The sequence below is a fragment of the Arctopsyche grandis genome, chromosome 4 (genome assembly GCF_051622035.1).
Source record: "Arctopsyche grandis isolate Sample6627 chromosome 4, ASM5162203v2, whole genome shotgun sequence".
Taxonomy (NCBI): Eukaryota; Metazoa; Arthropoda; class Insecta; order Trichoptera; family Hydropsychidae; genus Arctopsyche; species Arctopsyche grandis.
Window position 1 is genome coordinate 23,372,227 of NC_135358.1, and position 17,434 is coordinate 23,389,660.

General features: G+C 31.8%; 1 protein-coding gene across 1 annotated transcript in view; it reads left to right on the forward strand.

Annotated features, from left to right (window-relative positions):
* Window positions 1-17,014, forward strand: part of LOC143910803 (uncharacterized) — a 51,930-nt gene extending 34,916 nt beyond the window's left edge. The window contains exons 5-25 of the mRNA XM_077429399.1: window positions 4,251-4,321; window positions 5,342-5,400; window positions 5,795-5,945; window positions 6,183-6,319; window positions 7,175-7,382; window positions 9,511-9,678; window positions 9,754-9,956; window positions 10,528-10,624; window positions 10,703-10,951; window positions 11,021-11,169; window positions 11,244-11,390; window positions 11,466-11,617; window positions 11,694-11,842; window positions 12,327-12,527; window positions 12,600-12,753; window positions 12,835-13,039; window positions 13,115-13,244; window positions 13,417-13,540; window positions 13,615-13,750; window positions 13,861-14,019; window positions 14,554-17,014. Of these exons, the coding sequence (XP_077285525.1) occupies window positions 4,251-4,321; window positions 5,342-5,400; window positions 5,795-5,945; window positions 6,183-6,319; window positions 7,175-7,382; window positions 9,511-9,678; window positions 9,754-9,956; window positions 10,528-10,624; window positions 10,703-10,951; window positions 11,021-11,169; window positions 11,244-11,390; window positions 11,466-11,617; window positions 11,694-11,842; window positions 12,327-12,527; window positions 12,600-12,753; window positions 12,835-13,039; window positions 13,115-13,244; window positions 13,417-13,540; window positions 13,615-13,750; window positions 13,861-13,975 (3,005 nt within the window). The 3' untranslated portion in view covers window positions 13,976-14,019; window positions 14,554-17,014. The remainder of the gene's footprint in view (window positions 1-4,250; window positions 4,322-5,341; window positions 5,401-5,794; window positions 5,946-6,182; window positions 6,320-7,174; window positions 7,383-9,510; window positions 9,679-9,753; window positions 9,957-10,527; window positions 10,625-10,702; window positions 10,952-11,020; window positions 11,170-11,243; window positions 11,391-11,465; window positions 11,618-11,693; window positions 11,843-12,326; window positions 12,528-12,599; window positions 12,754-12,834; window positions 13,040-13,114; window positions 13,245-13,416; window positions 13,541-13,614; window positions 13,751-13,860; window positions 14,020-14,553) is intronic.
* Window positions 17,015-17,434: the final 420 nt, after the last annotated feature.

The following is a 17,434-nucleotide window of genomic DNA, read 5'->3' on the forward strand; positions in this document are numbered from 1 at the left end:
CACGATATTTTCTTTTGATTTAAAGCGAATATAAAAGAAAACTTCACGGTTCGAATTCCCGCGAATAATAGTGGGTAATTTTTATGAAGCGTGCCCGAAATATCAAAATTCATATCGATATTCTTCACTTGACACTTTTTTAAATCGAATTCAAGCTATTTTTGAACACCGATACACCGAAAAATCAAATTTATTTATTTACTACAAATTTCATTTGAAAACCCCCTCTACTTAAAAATGTACACTTCACTTTCTTAAGCTTCGTACATGGGCAATTGTAATGAAGGCTGCTTTCTCCTGTGCGGATTTTTCTTCTGATGGTACATTATAATAACCCCGCTTGTAATACTAAATTTAGCGTGTAATAAAAGATCATAAATCGCGAATAATACTCCGAAAATAAGTTTCATTGCCGTCGCAACTCCCCTTTGCATTTTAAACGAAAATAAAGAAGTGTTCAGCGTAAAGCGTAATGTTGCTTTACGAGCTCGCGCTTACACATGTTAAGCTCCCGAATGGAAATCCTTGGTTAGGAACCGCCTTATATACAATATGTATGTATGTATGTATGTTAGGCGTAGTAGAAAAACTCAGACAATTAAGGACTGGGGGCCGGAAGGCTGAGTTCATTTCCGGGAAAATTCGCGCGAGATAAAGTCGTTTAACGTCGTGTGCGAATTGCGTAATTCTTGATCTGCGGTTACGCCGTACACGTGTTTGCGAAATTGCGTACTTCTTTTTTATATTGGCAATTTTCAGAACCAATTTTATCTCCTCTTATGAAATAAATTTTTTTATCGGTGAAATTTTACCGCATATTTGACTTTGGTTCCAAATTTGAGATCCCGCCTAATTAAATCAAAAGAACGTGTAATTGTTTGGTTTGTTGAGTTTTGATTTATTGTATGATAAAATATGAGATCATTTTCTGTGGATATATGCATATACATATGTACATGTAGCAATATATTATTTTATTAGATAATATTATATAAATTGTACTAAAAATAAGCTTATTAAGTGGGATGGAAAAAAGTTTGAAATATTTAATAACTTTTTAAACGTCGATATGTAAGTTTCTTCTTAAATTAAGTTCATGATAATAATACGATAAAATAATTTTTTAAATGTTCAATTTATAAGTCTGATACATTGACGAAAAGTATTTCTTCAAAGTTAAAACATAAAATGTGAGTTATTGAATTCATTTATTTATTTGTGGCGTAGCCAATGGATCCAATTATGATTAATTAATTATTATTATTATTATTATTTATTATTTAATATTATTATTATATAATTATATTATATTTATTTATTTTATCATTCATAGTATTATCTATCGAGTTATGGACTTTAGTGAATTAGTGGACCTCTTAAATTTTCATACACCGGGGACATTTTCCAGATGCAACTCTTTATTTCACATCAAAAATTATGCCACTAATTATAACAATAATTTAACGTTACCCAGACTTCATAAACTGGGAAACGAATTCAACCAATTTGATTTTTTTAATATTAGTAAACATTAATTAAAAAATTTGTTGCATTATCATTTTTCCAATATGTACAAATGCTAAATGCATTTTATTTTATTGTTTTAATTCATTTATTTATTCTTTTGGTGTAACTTCATTGTTTGTTGTTTCAAAACTCCTATTTTTTTCTTTTCTTTCTTATATTGACATTGTTTTTTTTTTTTCATTTGTTCTAATGTTCTATTGTATTATGTTTCAATGGTCCTTGTGGCCGTATATGTAAAATAAAATAAAATAAAATAGACGATGGGGATTGCACTATTCTCCCTGTCGTCTGGAAAGTACTTGTACATAAATAAATTTATAGATTATAAATTTTGAAATCATATTCAAATAGTGGTGACATCATTTGTAGGATAGTTTTCGTCAATTTGATGAGGAACCGTTTCAACAATGAAATTAGATAAATTAGCAAACTCTGTCACAAAATCGACTTGAGTCACAAATATATAAGTGTTTTTATCAGCATTACAGAAAATATTCGGAATAAATTATTTTCAATCGAGATCAATCCACGGGTTCGAACCTGGCAAACTCTCGATGGTTATCATTGACCAAGCTATGCTGCTTTAGTGCTGACAAATTTATATGTATGTATGTACATACATTCATTAGTCTAGATTGCTAAAATTTGGAACGATATATGTATGTATAATACTTATGGAAAACATTTAATTTAATAATATATTTTCATCCATAAATATTCCGATTTCATAACTACTACATAGCTCTTTTTTACGAAAATTTGCCAACTAAGCTTTCCCCAATACCAAATCGTAAGTATTATCACAGATATCAGTTTAAATTTAAACTTTTAGATATTAGAATACATATAAATATGTATGTTTTATTTATTTTGTATGCAGTCTTAGAAAATATTTTATTAATCCAATTAATGAAAATTACATAAAATGTCATATTTCAAACGGAAATACCACTCGGCATTGTTGTATAGATTTGTTATTTCGATGGTCGCAAACGCAATTTCCGGAAAATCCGGACGCACTCGGGAAATTCGAGAAAATGAAGAGGCAACGAGCGGCTGTCGACTATGCAAATAGCGATCGCTTTTGTGCAGAGCGATCGGTGTCACATCCGTCGATCAAACGGTCATCGGAAACTGGTAAATGAGGGGTTAACCCAGGCTTTTCAGGGAGAAGCGTGATCTAGGTATGGGGTGGTTAGGCCTATTAATCAACCACCCTGTTAACGGGGAGGGGGTTAACCATAACGTATTGTCGTCGTCCGGAAGACTAATCTGCCACCACCCTCCCCCTCTGCTTCTCTTCGCCTCTCGTTGTGATTTTTTGTCCCTCCATTATTTTTTGTCCGGGAAAAATAGTCGCGAATCGATCTGATTCCACTGGTTTGAACGTGTGCGACATGCACATCCATCAATGCGTTTATATGATGGGGGTATGTTTTCTAACTATAGAAAAAGCTTAGGGTCATTTTTCAAAAAAATAAAAATACGCGTTGATGCGGGTCATTACAGTTGTGAAACGTGAGCCGTTTGAATTGTGATAAATATTAGGCGTAAAAACATCATATACTATGTATGTATGTATGTATGTACGTTGAAAAAATTGTTGCATTAATAATATAATTTATCCTTATCAAAATTTATTAATTATATTATATAAAATGATAAACCTAGTCTATACTACTTCATTCTTATTTAACATCCCTTATTCTTATTCAAGATGTCACGACATATTGAATAAAAATAAGGGATGATCGATTAGTTGTAAGAGAAGTATTTATAAAATTCATACATATACACTGGTAACTAAATACCTATCATTAATTTAATCAGAATAAATAAATATACATAATAGCACATACATACATATGTGTTTAAGCACATTTTGAAAAAAAAATTCGTGGAAATCGGATTTTTTTATATTATTTAAATATATAATTATACATACAAATATGTAACTTTCAAATCAGAATTATTCTTAACTGATTCTTTTTAATCCGGATACCTAAATAACGATCATTTTGCAGAAAAACTTTCGTCCCAATAAGGGAAGATCATACTATGAATATTATTATTTATTTATTTTATTTTTATTTTAATAAACATGTGCCTCAGTGTCTTCACAGATTACCCCAATATGACACTGTGGCCAGATTATATGTACATGTATGTAGGACCTACAAAAAATATCTACCTACATTGTAGGTAGATATTTTTTTGTAAATTACGATTAGGACATTTCATTTATCATGTCAATGGTAAATTAAGTTCATTTGTAATGCCTGACTAATAAGTAAAATAAAATTTGAAACTTGGTATTAAATAAAATTTATATTTATTTGAGGTATGTATGTTATTTTGGTTCTTTTATAAATCAAATTGAATACGTTTGAAATTATGATTAAAATATGAGATTAACATTTATGAAAAAATGTTGTTTGGGTTTTTGTAATAAGCATCCCCAAAACAGATGGATGTATGTATGTATAATATAACGCACACTCTCATACACGTCCTTCGATTTGAAAAATATTTATACCACCTTTTTCCCTTTAAATGATCGATTGTTGTGCGTCGGCGGAAAATAGCACAAAAGCACTTCCTATATATTGAATGAGAACGAACGCTGATTTCGTGGAAACTTATTTATTGAACAATACAAGATAAATCGCATATATACTCTCTATGCCTCGCATTTAGCTAAATATATTATTTATTTTTCACAGATCGGATGAGATTCGAAGCCATGCTGAAGCTGACGGATAGACCCAAGATTACCCACGAGCTACGTCACCAGGTAAACATTACTAATTGTATTGTTGTGGAGAAGACTGATGTTATCTATGTTGATGAAGCTTAAATTAAAATAATTCAGGGGCGAGTCGTTCTTGGAGGAATAAAATAAAATGAAAAAATAAGGGTAAGACGAGGGTGGTTCTCTCAGTGAAGAATGACGATCTGATAGCGGAAATGGACAGGCACGAAGACTTTTGGAGTCGCCTGGCGAAATGTCACACAAAGCCCCGCCATTATATTACGCTGACATATTGCTCTCGTATTTTACTATCTCCACGAGCTTTTTCCCTCACCGTAATTGATAAGTTCAGGCTGAACAAGATAACTTTCGCATTTTTCTTTTTTTGTGCTACCCTTTTGTTGCCCTGTCCCTATACCTATATTAAAATAAAATATTCGCAAAAAATCGTGGTGCATTAGAAATTGAACCAAATCTTTCTATATAAAACTTCTTTTAAGTAATACAAAAATGAGCATTACTAAAATTTAGTTATACATATATATGTAAGTGTATGTGAAAATTTGCAAAAAAAAATTGTTTATATTTTCTAGGCCTTGCACGGTGACTTTTTGTGTTTAAATATTTTTATATCAAATTAAATTCCACTTTATTTACTAGGCGTTGACAGAGTTATTAAATTATGTGGTTATAGAATATTCTACATGCACGTATTATGAATTCATATAATGTATTTGTCAAAGTTAATTTAATTTTGAGTGAATGTACACATGTATCTGTTTTCACTTGGGATTGAAGAAAATCGCTGATATCTCAAATTAAGATCTCAATCTGCTGCCATGTTCTCTTAGGATTATCTCTCGATCGCTCCCATATCCATTTCCATATGAATTCACTCACTTCTCATTTACATTCCACATCCACATATCTACGAGTATACGCGCCTTTATCAAATTTTAATAATATATTATATTTACTTTTTTGCCATATGCCACACACCATATTTAATATCCAGCGCGCTTCAATATTTAATATAAAAGTGTCTTTTTGTTTTATTTTTAGGTTGCTATATTTCTTCGAGGTCTCAATATATCCAAGAGCCTCGAGTTGACGAACATTAGGTAAGTAAATATTTGTATTTTCACCATAGAAACAAATTTCAAACGTGTCTCGCTATTATGTTAGTGTTTGCGATGTTGTATTTTAGGTGTTTATTCGCATTACGAACACTAGACAAGTTTCAGTTAACGCACTAACGAAGTCTTCAAAACTAAACCAACAGAACCGTTAATTGTGTAAATTCGTTATGATAACAATCGTATTAGAATAGTCACTGTTGAGGACTTTTATTTTCTTATTATTTTTTAAATTACCATACCGTTCACTTTGAAAATGTTGAAGAGTTTCATTTATTTTTGAAAAAAGAATTGATTAATTGGCATGTCTAACAATCGATGGGTTAAATGGATGAAATCGTAAACACGTGTTTTTCATTTGAAACATCATTTGTTACAGTACTGACGGTGAAGTGACGATCCAAGCATGGGGTCTCGAATCGTGGGGTCCAACATTTCAAAACTCCCTGTCTGTCATACCTCGTCTGGCAGGTCTTCGCGTATCACCAGGCAGTCTCCGCTTTCACAAAGAGCCAGCCCTATTTTTAGAGGTAAATTTCATCGACTCAACTTAAACAACTTTTCAGGAGGAAGGACAAATCCACTCGGCTCCGGACCGAATTAGGTAGACCTTGGAAGCAAACGACTGGGAAAAAAGCTAAAGCTGAATCAAGTGTCAATCAGTTTCACTGCGTATCAATTGCTGAAGCAATGTCACGGATCAGTGGTTTTGCTCTATTTCCAATTTATACACTTATCTGGGTTTTTGTCTGTCTTTTCCCTCGTAGAAAATCGCCACGAACCAACGAACCGTGGTGTGGGAGGGAGCAGAGTTTATTCTGAGCTGCGTGTCTCAAGGTTCTCCGCATATGGTGTTCAATTGGTACAAGGACGGTGTTATGGTCAACGTCTCCAAGGCCACCAGGTGACATTCAAATATAATTTATTTATAGAAAAACGAAAAGATTTATACAATATAATATTATATTATGGCAACTACGAATATATGTATTTCATTACAAAACTTATACGCAATGTATTATCTGCCTTCCAAAGATGATAGATGTGTATTTGATTGCTGATATTAAAGTCAGAAAGCATTACCCGATAATCTATTATAAACAAAATAACTTTTACATACATAAATAGATATATTTTTAAGAAAAAGAAATACATGTCAATACTTTTTCCCTTTCTTTTGATAAAAATGTTCTGGAAAATTATAATTTTCCTACGCAATACAGTAAAATATTGGAATTTTTTCTTTCGTTTTTTTTTTTAATTCTTATGTACAATATTTCTTTGTTTGAAATAGCTCATCTTACAAAAACTTTCTACGAAATTTTCCAACCAAAATTTTAGTTCTATTGAAAATACACAATATTAGCTTATGTTTCAAAAAATAGTCAAGTTAATCCACGATGGATTAGAGTTAAACAAAAGTATATGAAATGCATTTATGTACACACAACTATACCCAGTTACACAACTCAGTAATTAGCTTATAATGCGAACAACTGAGGGGTCATGGGCTCGGGTCCTGTTTCGGTGTTGCTGGCCAGACCTTGGATACATGTGATTCCAGGTCGATTTTTTCCTATCAGAGTTTTTCAATTTATTAAATTTCATTCAATTATATATATATATATATATATATATATATATATATATATATATATATATATATATTCAAATTTATATATGAAGCATAATATACGAGTATTACAACTATGTAAGTACACATATGACTTAATTTTGGTTGCATTGAATTTCGCTTTAGAAATACCTGGACTAGGCTAGTGGGACTCGAAGGCTCTTCTGGAACCAAATGGTCAGCTCTCCTAAGCGTAGCTCGAGCTGCTAAATTAGATGGAGGCCTATTCAGGTGCCAAGCCACGTCCGGAGGTCGTCAACAGTGTCGAGCTATTCGCCTTCATGTCCTGGCACCCGACGTCCGTTTGGCTCCTATGAGTGTCACAGCCCATAAGGTAAAACGAACCTAGAATATTACAATAGTATTCTCAGTGGAACAATGCAATGCATTATTTTCTTATTTGTATAGGCGCACAATAACTATTGTTGAATCTCCAAGGCTTTCAACAACGATAACAATATACAATATGTTTCAGATAATGTTCGGGAACTTCATAAACTAAACCGAAGAGAGTCTAGTATGTTAGAAGTTGTTTTGTGTGTATTACACTGAGCTACGCGCAGCGAAGAAAGGTTCTCGTCAACTTGGTCTCAACAATAGCCGACCTTGAACCGTCGCGGTTCAAATTTTAAATATGTAATGCTGTCTTTCTAATTGGACTTTGAGTTCAAATTTGAAACTTTTCTTCATTGCGTGATATTATTCTCAAAGCGTTTCGGGTTTCCCACCTTTGGGAGAGGAGGGTGTGAAGTTAGAAAGTCGAGTTTAGAGGCCAAAACTAAAAGCGGGGTCAAGCTTTCATTGAAAAATTTATAGGAGTCGATTAACTTAACGACAGAATAAATATGTTACCGTCAATGTATGTACATATCACGAAATTCTACGGATTATTAATTCTACATATTGTTAGTGCTATCGATTTGTTTGGGATTGGTTCTCATAGAGTTTGCGCTAATGATTAAATGTACAGCTATCTAAAACAAAAATTTATGTACGGTTTTAATTCGTTTGTTAACCTTCGTCAGTTTCGACTAATATAAATTTAATATTCATTTTCTTATAACTTAATTTGTGCAATGTTAAACTTTATGCTCGATAAAATAATACCCTTTTGGGTTGATTCCGTTAGGGCCCAGGCATTGGCAACCTATGACCCATGAGGTTACCAAGTGACTCATTTGACAATTTCAAGTGACCCACTTGAGTTAGCCCGTTTAAGGCTGGAGTTTTTTTCGTATAATAAATACCGTAAAATATATTTTTTAAAACAATCTATTAAAGAATATTCGTCAGATCAAAAATGATTTGTTATCTAGTGATGTAATTAGCATTGCATAAAGAAACTTTATTTACAAAGGCATGTTTAAGTTTAATTGAGTTCCGTTCAGTCTTGCTACAAATTGAATCTACGCAACAAATTGAGCATCTACGCAACAAATTGAGGATGTAATGGAAAAGGTTATTAATATCGTAAACAAAATATGTAGTAGCACGATCGGCATCAACACACTGGTACTTCAAAGCTTTTTTGGAAGAAATTGAATCTGAATATGAAGATTTACTGTTACATGCTGAAATATGAAATATGAAGCAAAGTTCTTAATACAATAGATTTGTAGAATGCTTTGATGACATACAAATATTTCTTAACGAAATTGATAAAAATGATCTCGAACTCAATGATAAACGATGGTTTTTAAGCATTGTGTTCGTAACAGACAATGAACTATTTAGTACATACATATGATGATTTCAATGAACGTCTAAGGAAATAACTACAAATTTTGAAAATGTACGGTGAATGAAACAGCTTTTGTCTCTTAATAAAATTTAATAGTCACGTTTTGGTTGATTTTGAGTCGCAGCCAAATAAGGTTGACGACGCCTGCGTTAGGCTATATTCATATATTATTTATTTATAGTTTTTGAACCACTGTGGCATTACAGGAAGAACCTAATGCACCACAGTGGCCTACATAAGAAAACAAATAAAATAAAATATTATAAATATTTATTACTATTATGAAGTCCTAATAGTAGAATTTAAAAAAATACAATTCGAAATATTCTTCTATATTTGGTAAATTCGATACATAAATTCTATCTGTAATCAATTCGAAATTGTAATAATCCAAATCATAATATGCAATCCACGCAAAGTATGTAGATGAAACAATTGTCGTTCTATGTAATATGATTTTCATTTCTCACGTTACCTCGTGTCATAACTCATATACATATATGTATGTATGTCTACCTTCATTTTATAATTCAGACGATGACTGTTTTAAGACTTCATCTTTCGACACACCTAATGTAGACATTTATATTAATGTACTTTCTTACAAATGTAACATCTGCTCTGTGGAGTTGCAGACTTTAATAAATATAGATTCGCTCTCAGACATCAAATACACCCTTGGCACCATACTACTAATGCGAATTTCTTATTTGTTCTTCAGGGGGATAACGTTTCGTTGACTTGTCTGTCGGCAAACAGTGGAGGGCTTCACGGAAAACTAGGCTACAGCTGGACTAGAAATAAGGCTCTTTTTCCCTTAACGCCAGGATCCGAAGTTTGGGAAGATTTAGCACCGGCTGGAAGTATATTGCACTTATATAATATCCAGGTATGTAATTGAAATTCTAAACATTAAATTGTTTCAATTTCTACTCTTTTGTTAAAAATTAATTTAAAATTTTAGAAATCTGGTGAATATAGCTGTCATGTGAGCAGTTCAGTGTCGGCTCGAGTTCGCTCTGTATATGTAAGAGCAGTTGCAGCTAGAACTAATGGAAATGGCGGACTTTGCCCTTCTGGATTAGCTTGGGGAGTTAAATGGCCAGCTGCTGCTCCTGCTGATCATTTGTTAGAATGTCCACCTGGTTTTTCGGGTCACGTTACTAGGTGATTTAAACTCATTTAAAATTATTATGGTTTCATCACAAGTTAATCTCAAGCTATTTATTTGAAGAAAACTTTGTGCAACTCTCATTCACTGTATTCTACACTCTTATTCATTGTATCCTTAGCTTAACACTTTCAACCCGGCGTGTACCACCGGTGGCCACGTGGATAGTGCTATAGCAGACTATAATTTTACGGTTCCACTTCATTGAGCACCCCAACACTAAAATTCCTATAAAATTCTAAAGATTTAGGGACAACTCATTATATAAAGTGATTTAATGCCGTCACGCGTAATTGGGTGCCGATACGCGTGACAGTGCAAATGTATGAAATTCACATGGGCAAATGTATGAAATCATGCGCCGGGCTGAATGTGTTAATATAAACATAGCATCTAAACTTTTCAATATTTTTCATTCACACATTTTTTAATTTATTATGGTTAAACCAATTATATATTTTTAATATATACAAAGTCTTCCTATTATTTTTTTTTGTTTCCCTTCCGAAAGACGTGAAAAAATTATTATTATATATTTCAATAAATTTTTCCTTTACCAATTTTCAGGATATGTGAAATGAGAAATGCACCATTCGAATCCGAATGGAATATTCCTGACTTCAGAGATTGTATATCCGATGGTTTAGCAGACATCTATAATGAAGTATGCACAAAATTACCTTTAATTTATAACATTAATAATCAATTTTAATATTGTATAATATGTGCATATTGTGTATAGTTTGAGCGTTTGACTTACGGCTACGGTAATGGTACGGCCCTAGAGACCTTACGAAAATACTTCGCTTGGATTCTGAAGAGGACGTGGTTATATCCTGGAGAAGGTGGTCGAGTTTTGCGCATGATTAAAGAAGCTCTGGATTACGCCCGCTTCTTCAACTCCCAAGCCGAAAACGACGCCTCTGTCGAGCCATTCATAAAAATTGTCAATCAATTATTAAAATCGGAGTATGGTGTTTTAGATCAACAGGTTGGTGCTTATATTTTACTATTTGATTGTTGCATTGTTTGTATGACTTAATTTGATTCGTGGTTTTAGGGTGTTCAAGAATTACAACAAGCTATTGCCATCAGTGCTGCTTTGGTTGGGAGTACTTCTTTTCATTTAAGTGAAATTTCTGTTTATTGTGATGTTATACATAGAGGTACATCGATCTCCAGAGTGGAATTCCCATTTAAGAATAATAGGTGCATTGTTTTGTTTAAAAAAAAATTAAATTATGTAAGTCTGATAATTATATACAATGTTTTTATTTTTGTAGCCACGAACGTTGGGATAAAGAAAGCATAGAATTCTACTTATCACCCATGGAAAATAAAAACATACCTGAAAAGCTAATAGTAATTTTCGTCGATTATAAAAATCTCACAAAATATTACACTTCCCTTTACTATTCCACCGAAGTGAAGTGAGTCAAATTCTATATGTTGACTTATGAATATTTTGGTGAAATATGTATATTAATTGTATAATCAATTTTCAGCAGAGAAAATAGTGGTGTTGAATTTTGGGTTGCATCACGAATCGTTACAATGAGAATAGTATCCGTCGAAGGAAGTACAATTTCCATTCCTGTTGATAAATTGTCTTTTAACCTTTTATTTTATCACTCGGCACCAATTCCGAGACCCAATAGTTAGTATATTATTAATTATATAATATATAGCATTCTTTTAATGGTTAGTAATTAATATGTACTGTTTATTTTCAGCTGAAGGCACTATAGTGTGCGGAAAATACGATAACGGAATATGGTCACAGGCTTCATGTGAGATACATCGTCTAACTGGTGATCTCACTCAATGCTCCTGCGACGAACAAGGAATGTATGCACTTTTACTGTCGAGGAAAACTGCCCAGGTATTGACTATTCAAATTAGACAGATAAATATTAATTCAGTACATATTATAATTATGTATGTACATATACGTAAATAAATCACTATATTAAATGATAATTTTCTAAGGTGCCATTTTTCTTAGAATAATTAGCTTAGATATATACGGACGAAATTCTGTCTTATGGACCCAAATCAATTGAGTATTTTTTTTGTATATATCGTTTTATTAATGTCATTTATGTAATACTAGTGGTTCTATCCGGCTTCGTTCGGTATTTGTAATATAAACCGCTTAAACATAGCTAATTTTAGAAATATAATAAAAATAATAGAATAGTTTTTTTTACATATTTATTATATGCAAAATTTTGTGCTTTGAGCAAAACTACATACATATGTCTACATATGAATATTTTAATATCACTATTCAGGTATATAATATGTAGAAAGTTAATTTAAAAATATGCAGAATAGTCCTAATATTTAATATAATATATTTTCAGGGAAGTAGAAGTGAAATGGGACAAAATATAGAACTGATTGCTGGTGCTTTTGGTGGAAGTGCTTTAGGAGTACTCTTATCAGGACTTCTTTTACTTCCATCATGGCTACGAAGGCGTTGCTGCTTGATGTACTTAAAATTACATTATTGCTGTGTAACAACATTGGCGCTAAGTCTGATGTTGTACTGTCTCACTACAAACGTAAGCTGCAATATTCATTTCATAAAACTAAAATACGAAGAATCGTTCCAAATACAATGACAAAAATTCCAGATGTGCGGAAATATGGCTGGAGGGTGGCTAGAGCTTTTGTTGCTGGGAGGAGGAGCAGCTTTAGTAGCTCAACTGTTATTACTGCATGCCGAGTTGGCTTGGCCGGCCCCGCCACCACCTCACCTACCGAGAACCATACTCATGCTGATGACGGGTGTGTTATCTGATACTAATACTTAATTAGTACCTTATACGAATTTATGTTTGTATATTTTTTTGTTTAATTGTTGTTTAGGTGTATGTGTTTTGGCTGCTTTATGCTCAAGAGCGGCTGGCGGGGACGATTGGGGACTCAAATTCCACTCCACTTCATTGATTATATTTGCAGCTGCTTCCTCGTTGTTAATCGCCCTACATTTCTTATTGTGCATATGCGTGGCTGCACGTCTACGCTTACTCGCTACAAAGTTGCCCGATCGACATAATTATATCCAGAAAAGGTAATTTTATTTTTAGAAAAGTATTTTTAGTCTTTAGAGTGTGTTTGATAGTTGTTTTTTTATATTGTATTTCAGGATGGGATTGATGAGGCGAAGTGCTGCTATTTTCTTATGTAGCATAGCTATGGAAGTGTCGATTGTAATTCATTACAACATGCCGAGTTCGGTGACGAGTAATACACTAGCAGCAACAACTATGCTCTTAGTAAGTGGATTCATTTTTAAGTTGTCTTTGTATATAAAGTCTTGCTTTGAACACCAATGGATAAGTACTAAAAAAAAATTATATACAATACAAATGTCAGAATATATAAACTTTGAAATCAAATTTGAGTGTGCTTAATATACTAAGACAAATATATATGTTTTCACTACAGGGAGCTATGGTGTTTTGTTGCTACATTGTGCGAGATGAAAGTTCAGGTGGAATCAGAAGACTTTTAAGACCGAAAGAAGCTGACTGGGATTGTAGCTCGGATTATGTCAACACTTCTTTAAGTTGTAAGCATTGGTCTAAACCTTAGTGATATACATATGTTTTTAAACTCTTGACTTACAGTATTTATTTTTTTAAGTCTTCATAAAGCAAGGCTGCGAAGCAGAATCTCGCAGTGCTCCTACAGGAGAGAGTTCGATGGCACTGGCACAGCCTCCGACCCATTGGAGAACTCCACCATCGCACGGACATCATTCAACAGACCATCGGGATAGGTATTGATATTTTTATAATTGATGTTCTCATTAATGGGGATACGAAAATATCATACTATGAATTTCTTTATATAATTTATCTGTATCTCAGACACCGTCCAATTTCTCAGGGTCGGTATAAATCACAATCGTCTAGAAAACTCTATCCTTATGGTAGAAGATCAAGAATTGGGACCGCATGCGAAGCGATATCATAGTTTTAAATGCATGAGCAGTAGATTGTAAAGTGGTTATACTTAAAAAAATCATTTTGCATAAATTATCCAGAGGTAAATATATTTATAAGAAAGGATGTACAAAACATTTTCTATGCTTCCTAAAATCCACATTTTTTTTTAACATTTATATAAATAACATTAATTAAAAATTTAACATTATCCTTTTATACATAGCTAACAAAATTTTGTATTTTCATCCCATTGACAACAACTGATCAAATTCCCATTTACTTATTTTTTTGATCAATATTTGATTGAAAATCATCATTTGTAAAATTATATTTATTTATTAAATATGTATACATCACTGATTTTTTTTAAGACAATAATGATACTAACAGATTATTTTCCAATAGCTATGAAATGAAATATGAATTTTGATCAATTTTAACTGTTTTGTTTACTAAAATTTGTTTACATGTACTAATGGTGTAATTTATGCAATTTATCTAAAAAAAATACATAATATAATATGTACATATGTATGTATATAACATACACACACCTACATTTGTACTACATACATACATATATAAATTCACATAATAAATTATAGTTCATCAAAACATATTTCCAATCTTTCAGATCGATTGGCAAACAAGCCGACATTGTAAAGAGTGTAGAATTTAAAAACATACCATCTAGAATGGACAGTCCTGACAGACCAGCCACGAGCTCGATGGTTGGCCCAGTCTCGAGCGTATGTGATTTGGTACCAGCTTGTGCATCTTCAATACCCTCGACCGTCGATTCACCCACTCCACATCCCCAAGAGTATGTGACACGCGTATGCGTCGAGCTGGGCATACTGAGCAGATCGTCGCAGCCTCCACCAGGACCTCCAGAGCCTCCGATACTTTTATGTTCGGTCGACTTTGAACCATACTCGGACCACAAATACGACATATCCAGCATGGATACAGCTGATAATTGCGTACTATGCATTGGAAAGTCATCTAAGCAAGATGAATTACCATCTCCAGCTCCCATTAAAAGTTGTCTGAAAAACAAAGACACTCAACCGATCTATAATAAAGATGTTACATTGAAAGATTCGCCGTCAACTGAGTCCGAAGATGAAAGTAATTTAAATTCAGAAAGTGATTCTTCAAAGACGTTGTGCGAGGAGCACGGTGCTTCAGGTGGGACTCAGCCGAATATAGATGGAATGCTAGATCTCATATCGCATGATTTAGATTATCTGCTGAATAGAACTGCTCCGACGGCTCCAGCTGCCATACCGAGTAACGTCAAACACATGAGACAACCAAGTGGAGATACTAAATTGTTTACGGTGTTGGACAAAATACAAGAGGAGAGTTTATAAAAATTTATTATTCACACATATTCACACGTCGGACCAAAGAGTATGAAAAGATTTCAATCTCAATGTCAATTGAATTTTCACCGAAGAATTACATATTATTTTTGATTTATTTATATATTAAATGCAGTTGAAATATATTTTATCCTTCCCTGTTTGCGTGATTGGATTTTAAATATGAGGTTTAGTTCTAATATACGATTTGTTTGTCTTTAAAACCTTCCATAAACTAAATGTTCATATATGAACGGCAATTTAGCTAGGTAGTAACTTTGAAAAACAGTTCAAAAGTCGGTTTTATTTTTAATCTCAACAAATAAGCGTTAAATTTAGTCACGATTTTTTCCCCATTCATGATTATTTTCCATAATAACGATGATATGTATCGTTGAGATCTTTTTTCTTCAAATATTTATGAACTTATTACTAGCATATGTAAAAAAGTACCATTTAATTTGTTCCATATCTGCAATAAATTTAATTTGAACATAAATGTATTTTAGAACTAAGCCTCATAAATAAATTTTTTGTAAATTTTGAATTTAATTATGATGGTTCAGAACTATATTCTTATTAAAATAAACTTGAAAAATTTAATACATTTCGTGTATGTACAGTCCAAAAAAAACTGGGAAATAACATCAATTTTGCGTGAAAAAAATTCTACTGTTACAATTAATTTCTATTAAAAAAGATTCAACGTTTAATCTAAACACTAAACAATATTAAAAAATAAGATTTTATGTTTGACAATGTATGTATGTAAATGCTCCATAAATGACACAGTAGCTCAGAGTTTGAAATTTAGTCGTTAAGAAATCTTCTTGTATATAATTTGTACATATGTATGTATATACTAATTAGTTAACTTCACTCACAAATCGAAATATTAAAAAAATAAAACTATCCTTTCTTGTATGTCCATGAAAATTTCAAACTTTTATATTATTATATGTACCTATCTCTTTATCTCTCAATGTTTTCAATCCTTCCTTATTATCAAAAGAAAACGATTGAATTATTATATTTATTAAACAATGTGATTATTCGTGTTGAAGATGTGTACTAAGATATTTTTTTTATAAATAAATAAATAAAAATGGTGCGTGAAAAAAATATGGCAATATAACATGAAAATTAATTGTGCCGATTTGTATTTGGTGCAGATGATTGATCGACTGAAAAATATCGTTATAAAATTAATATCAACACAAATTGAATTAATCTCACATAATAATTTAATTTCTGAACAAACTAAAACCAAATTTTTGTTATTCACTTCATTGATATTTAAATTGTAAATATACTCACAAAAAACAATAAATATTCAAACTATACGTTTTAATGTGTACTAAATTATGCACAATTATAAATATGCAATTGTACATTTATAAATTTAGGTCGACAGAAAAATTATTGAAAATATTGATTTGTGTTTGTTTTCGTATGTCTAGTCGATAATTATATGTATGCCGGTTTAACTCGGCACTCAGAGGGAACACCTATTACCTGCCGAGGTAGCCCGGTTCTACTATATATTCAAAGAATAGTAAGTAAGCCGTCGGGTCATTCATGTCATTTAGTTTCATTTACATTAAATGTTATCTGTGATACTAAAAAAAATATTTTATATGAAATCATGTTCAAAGGGTATTTATAATTAGATCGATTTTGTTGTATTGAATTGTGTATTATGAAAGTTTTCACAATAAATATTATTACAAAACAGAAAATATATTTTTAAAATACATACATACATACATTATTAAAATGATACAAATGCATGCATGTACATATAATGACTAAAAAAATAGTCTTTTTTTTCTAAATAATTTTTAATTTTTTATGTACATCAACAGTTATATAAAAATTTGCATTGGAAGAATTAAAATTAATTGATTGCATTAAAAATAAATTTCAATTTATTAAAACTTACTCTACCTTTACTACGAGTTTTAAAATAAATATAAAACCAACAACATAACATGCTTATAAAAATAAGAATTGTAATATAAATAACACAGCGGTTAAAAGTTGATCAACAACTGACGTATAAGAATGTTTACTAGAATTAGATATCGTTTTTCATATTTTTAGCTTTTTCTATATTTATTCTATATACCTATTATATATTTACAATGA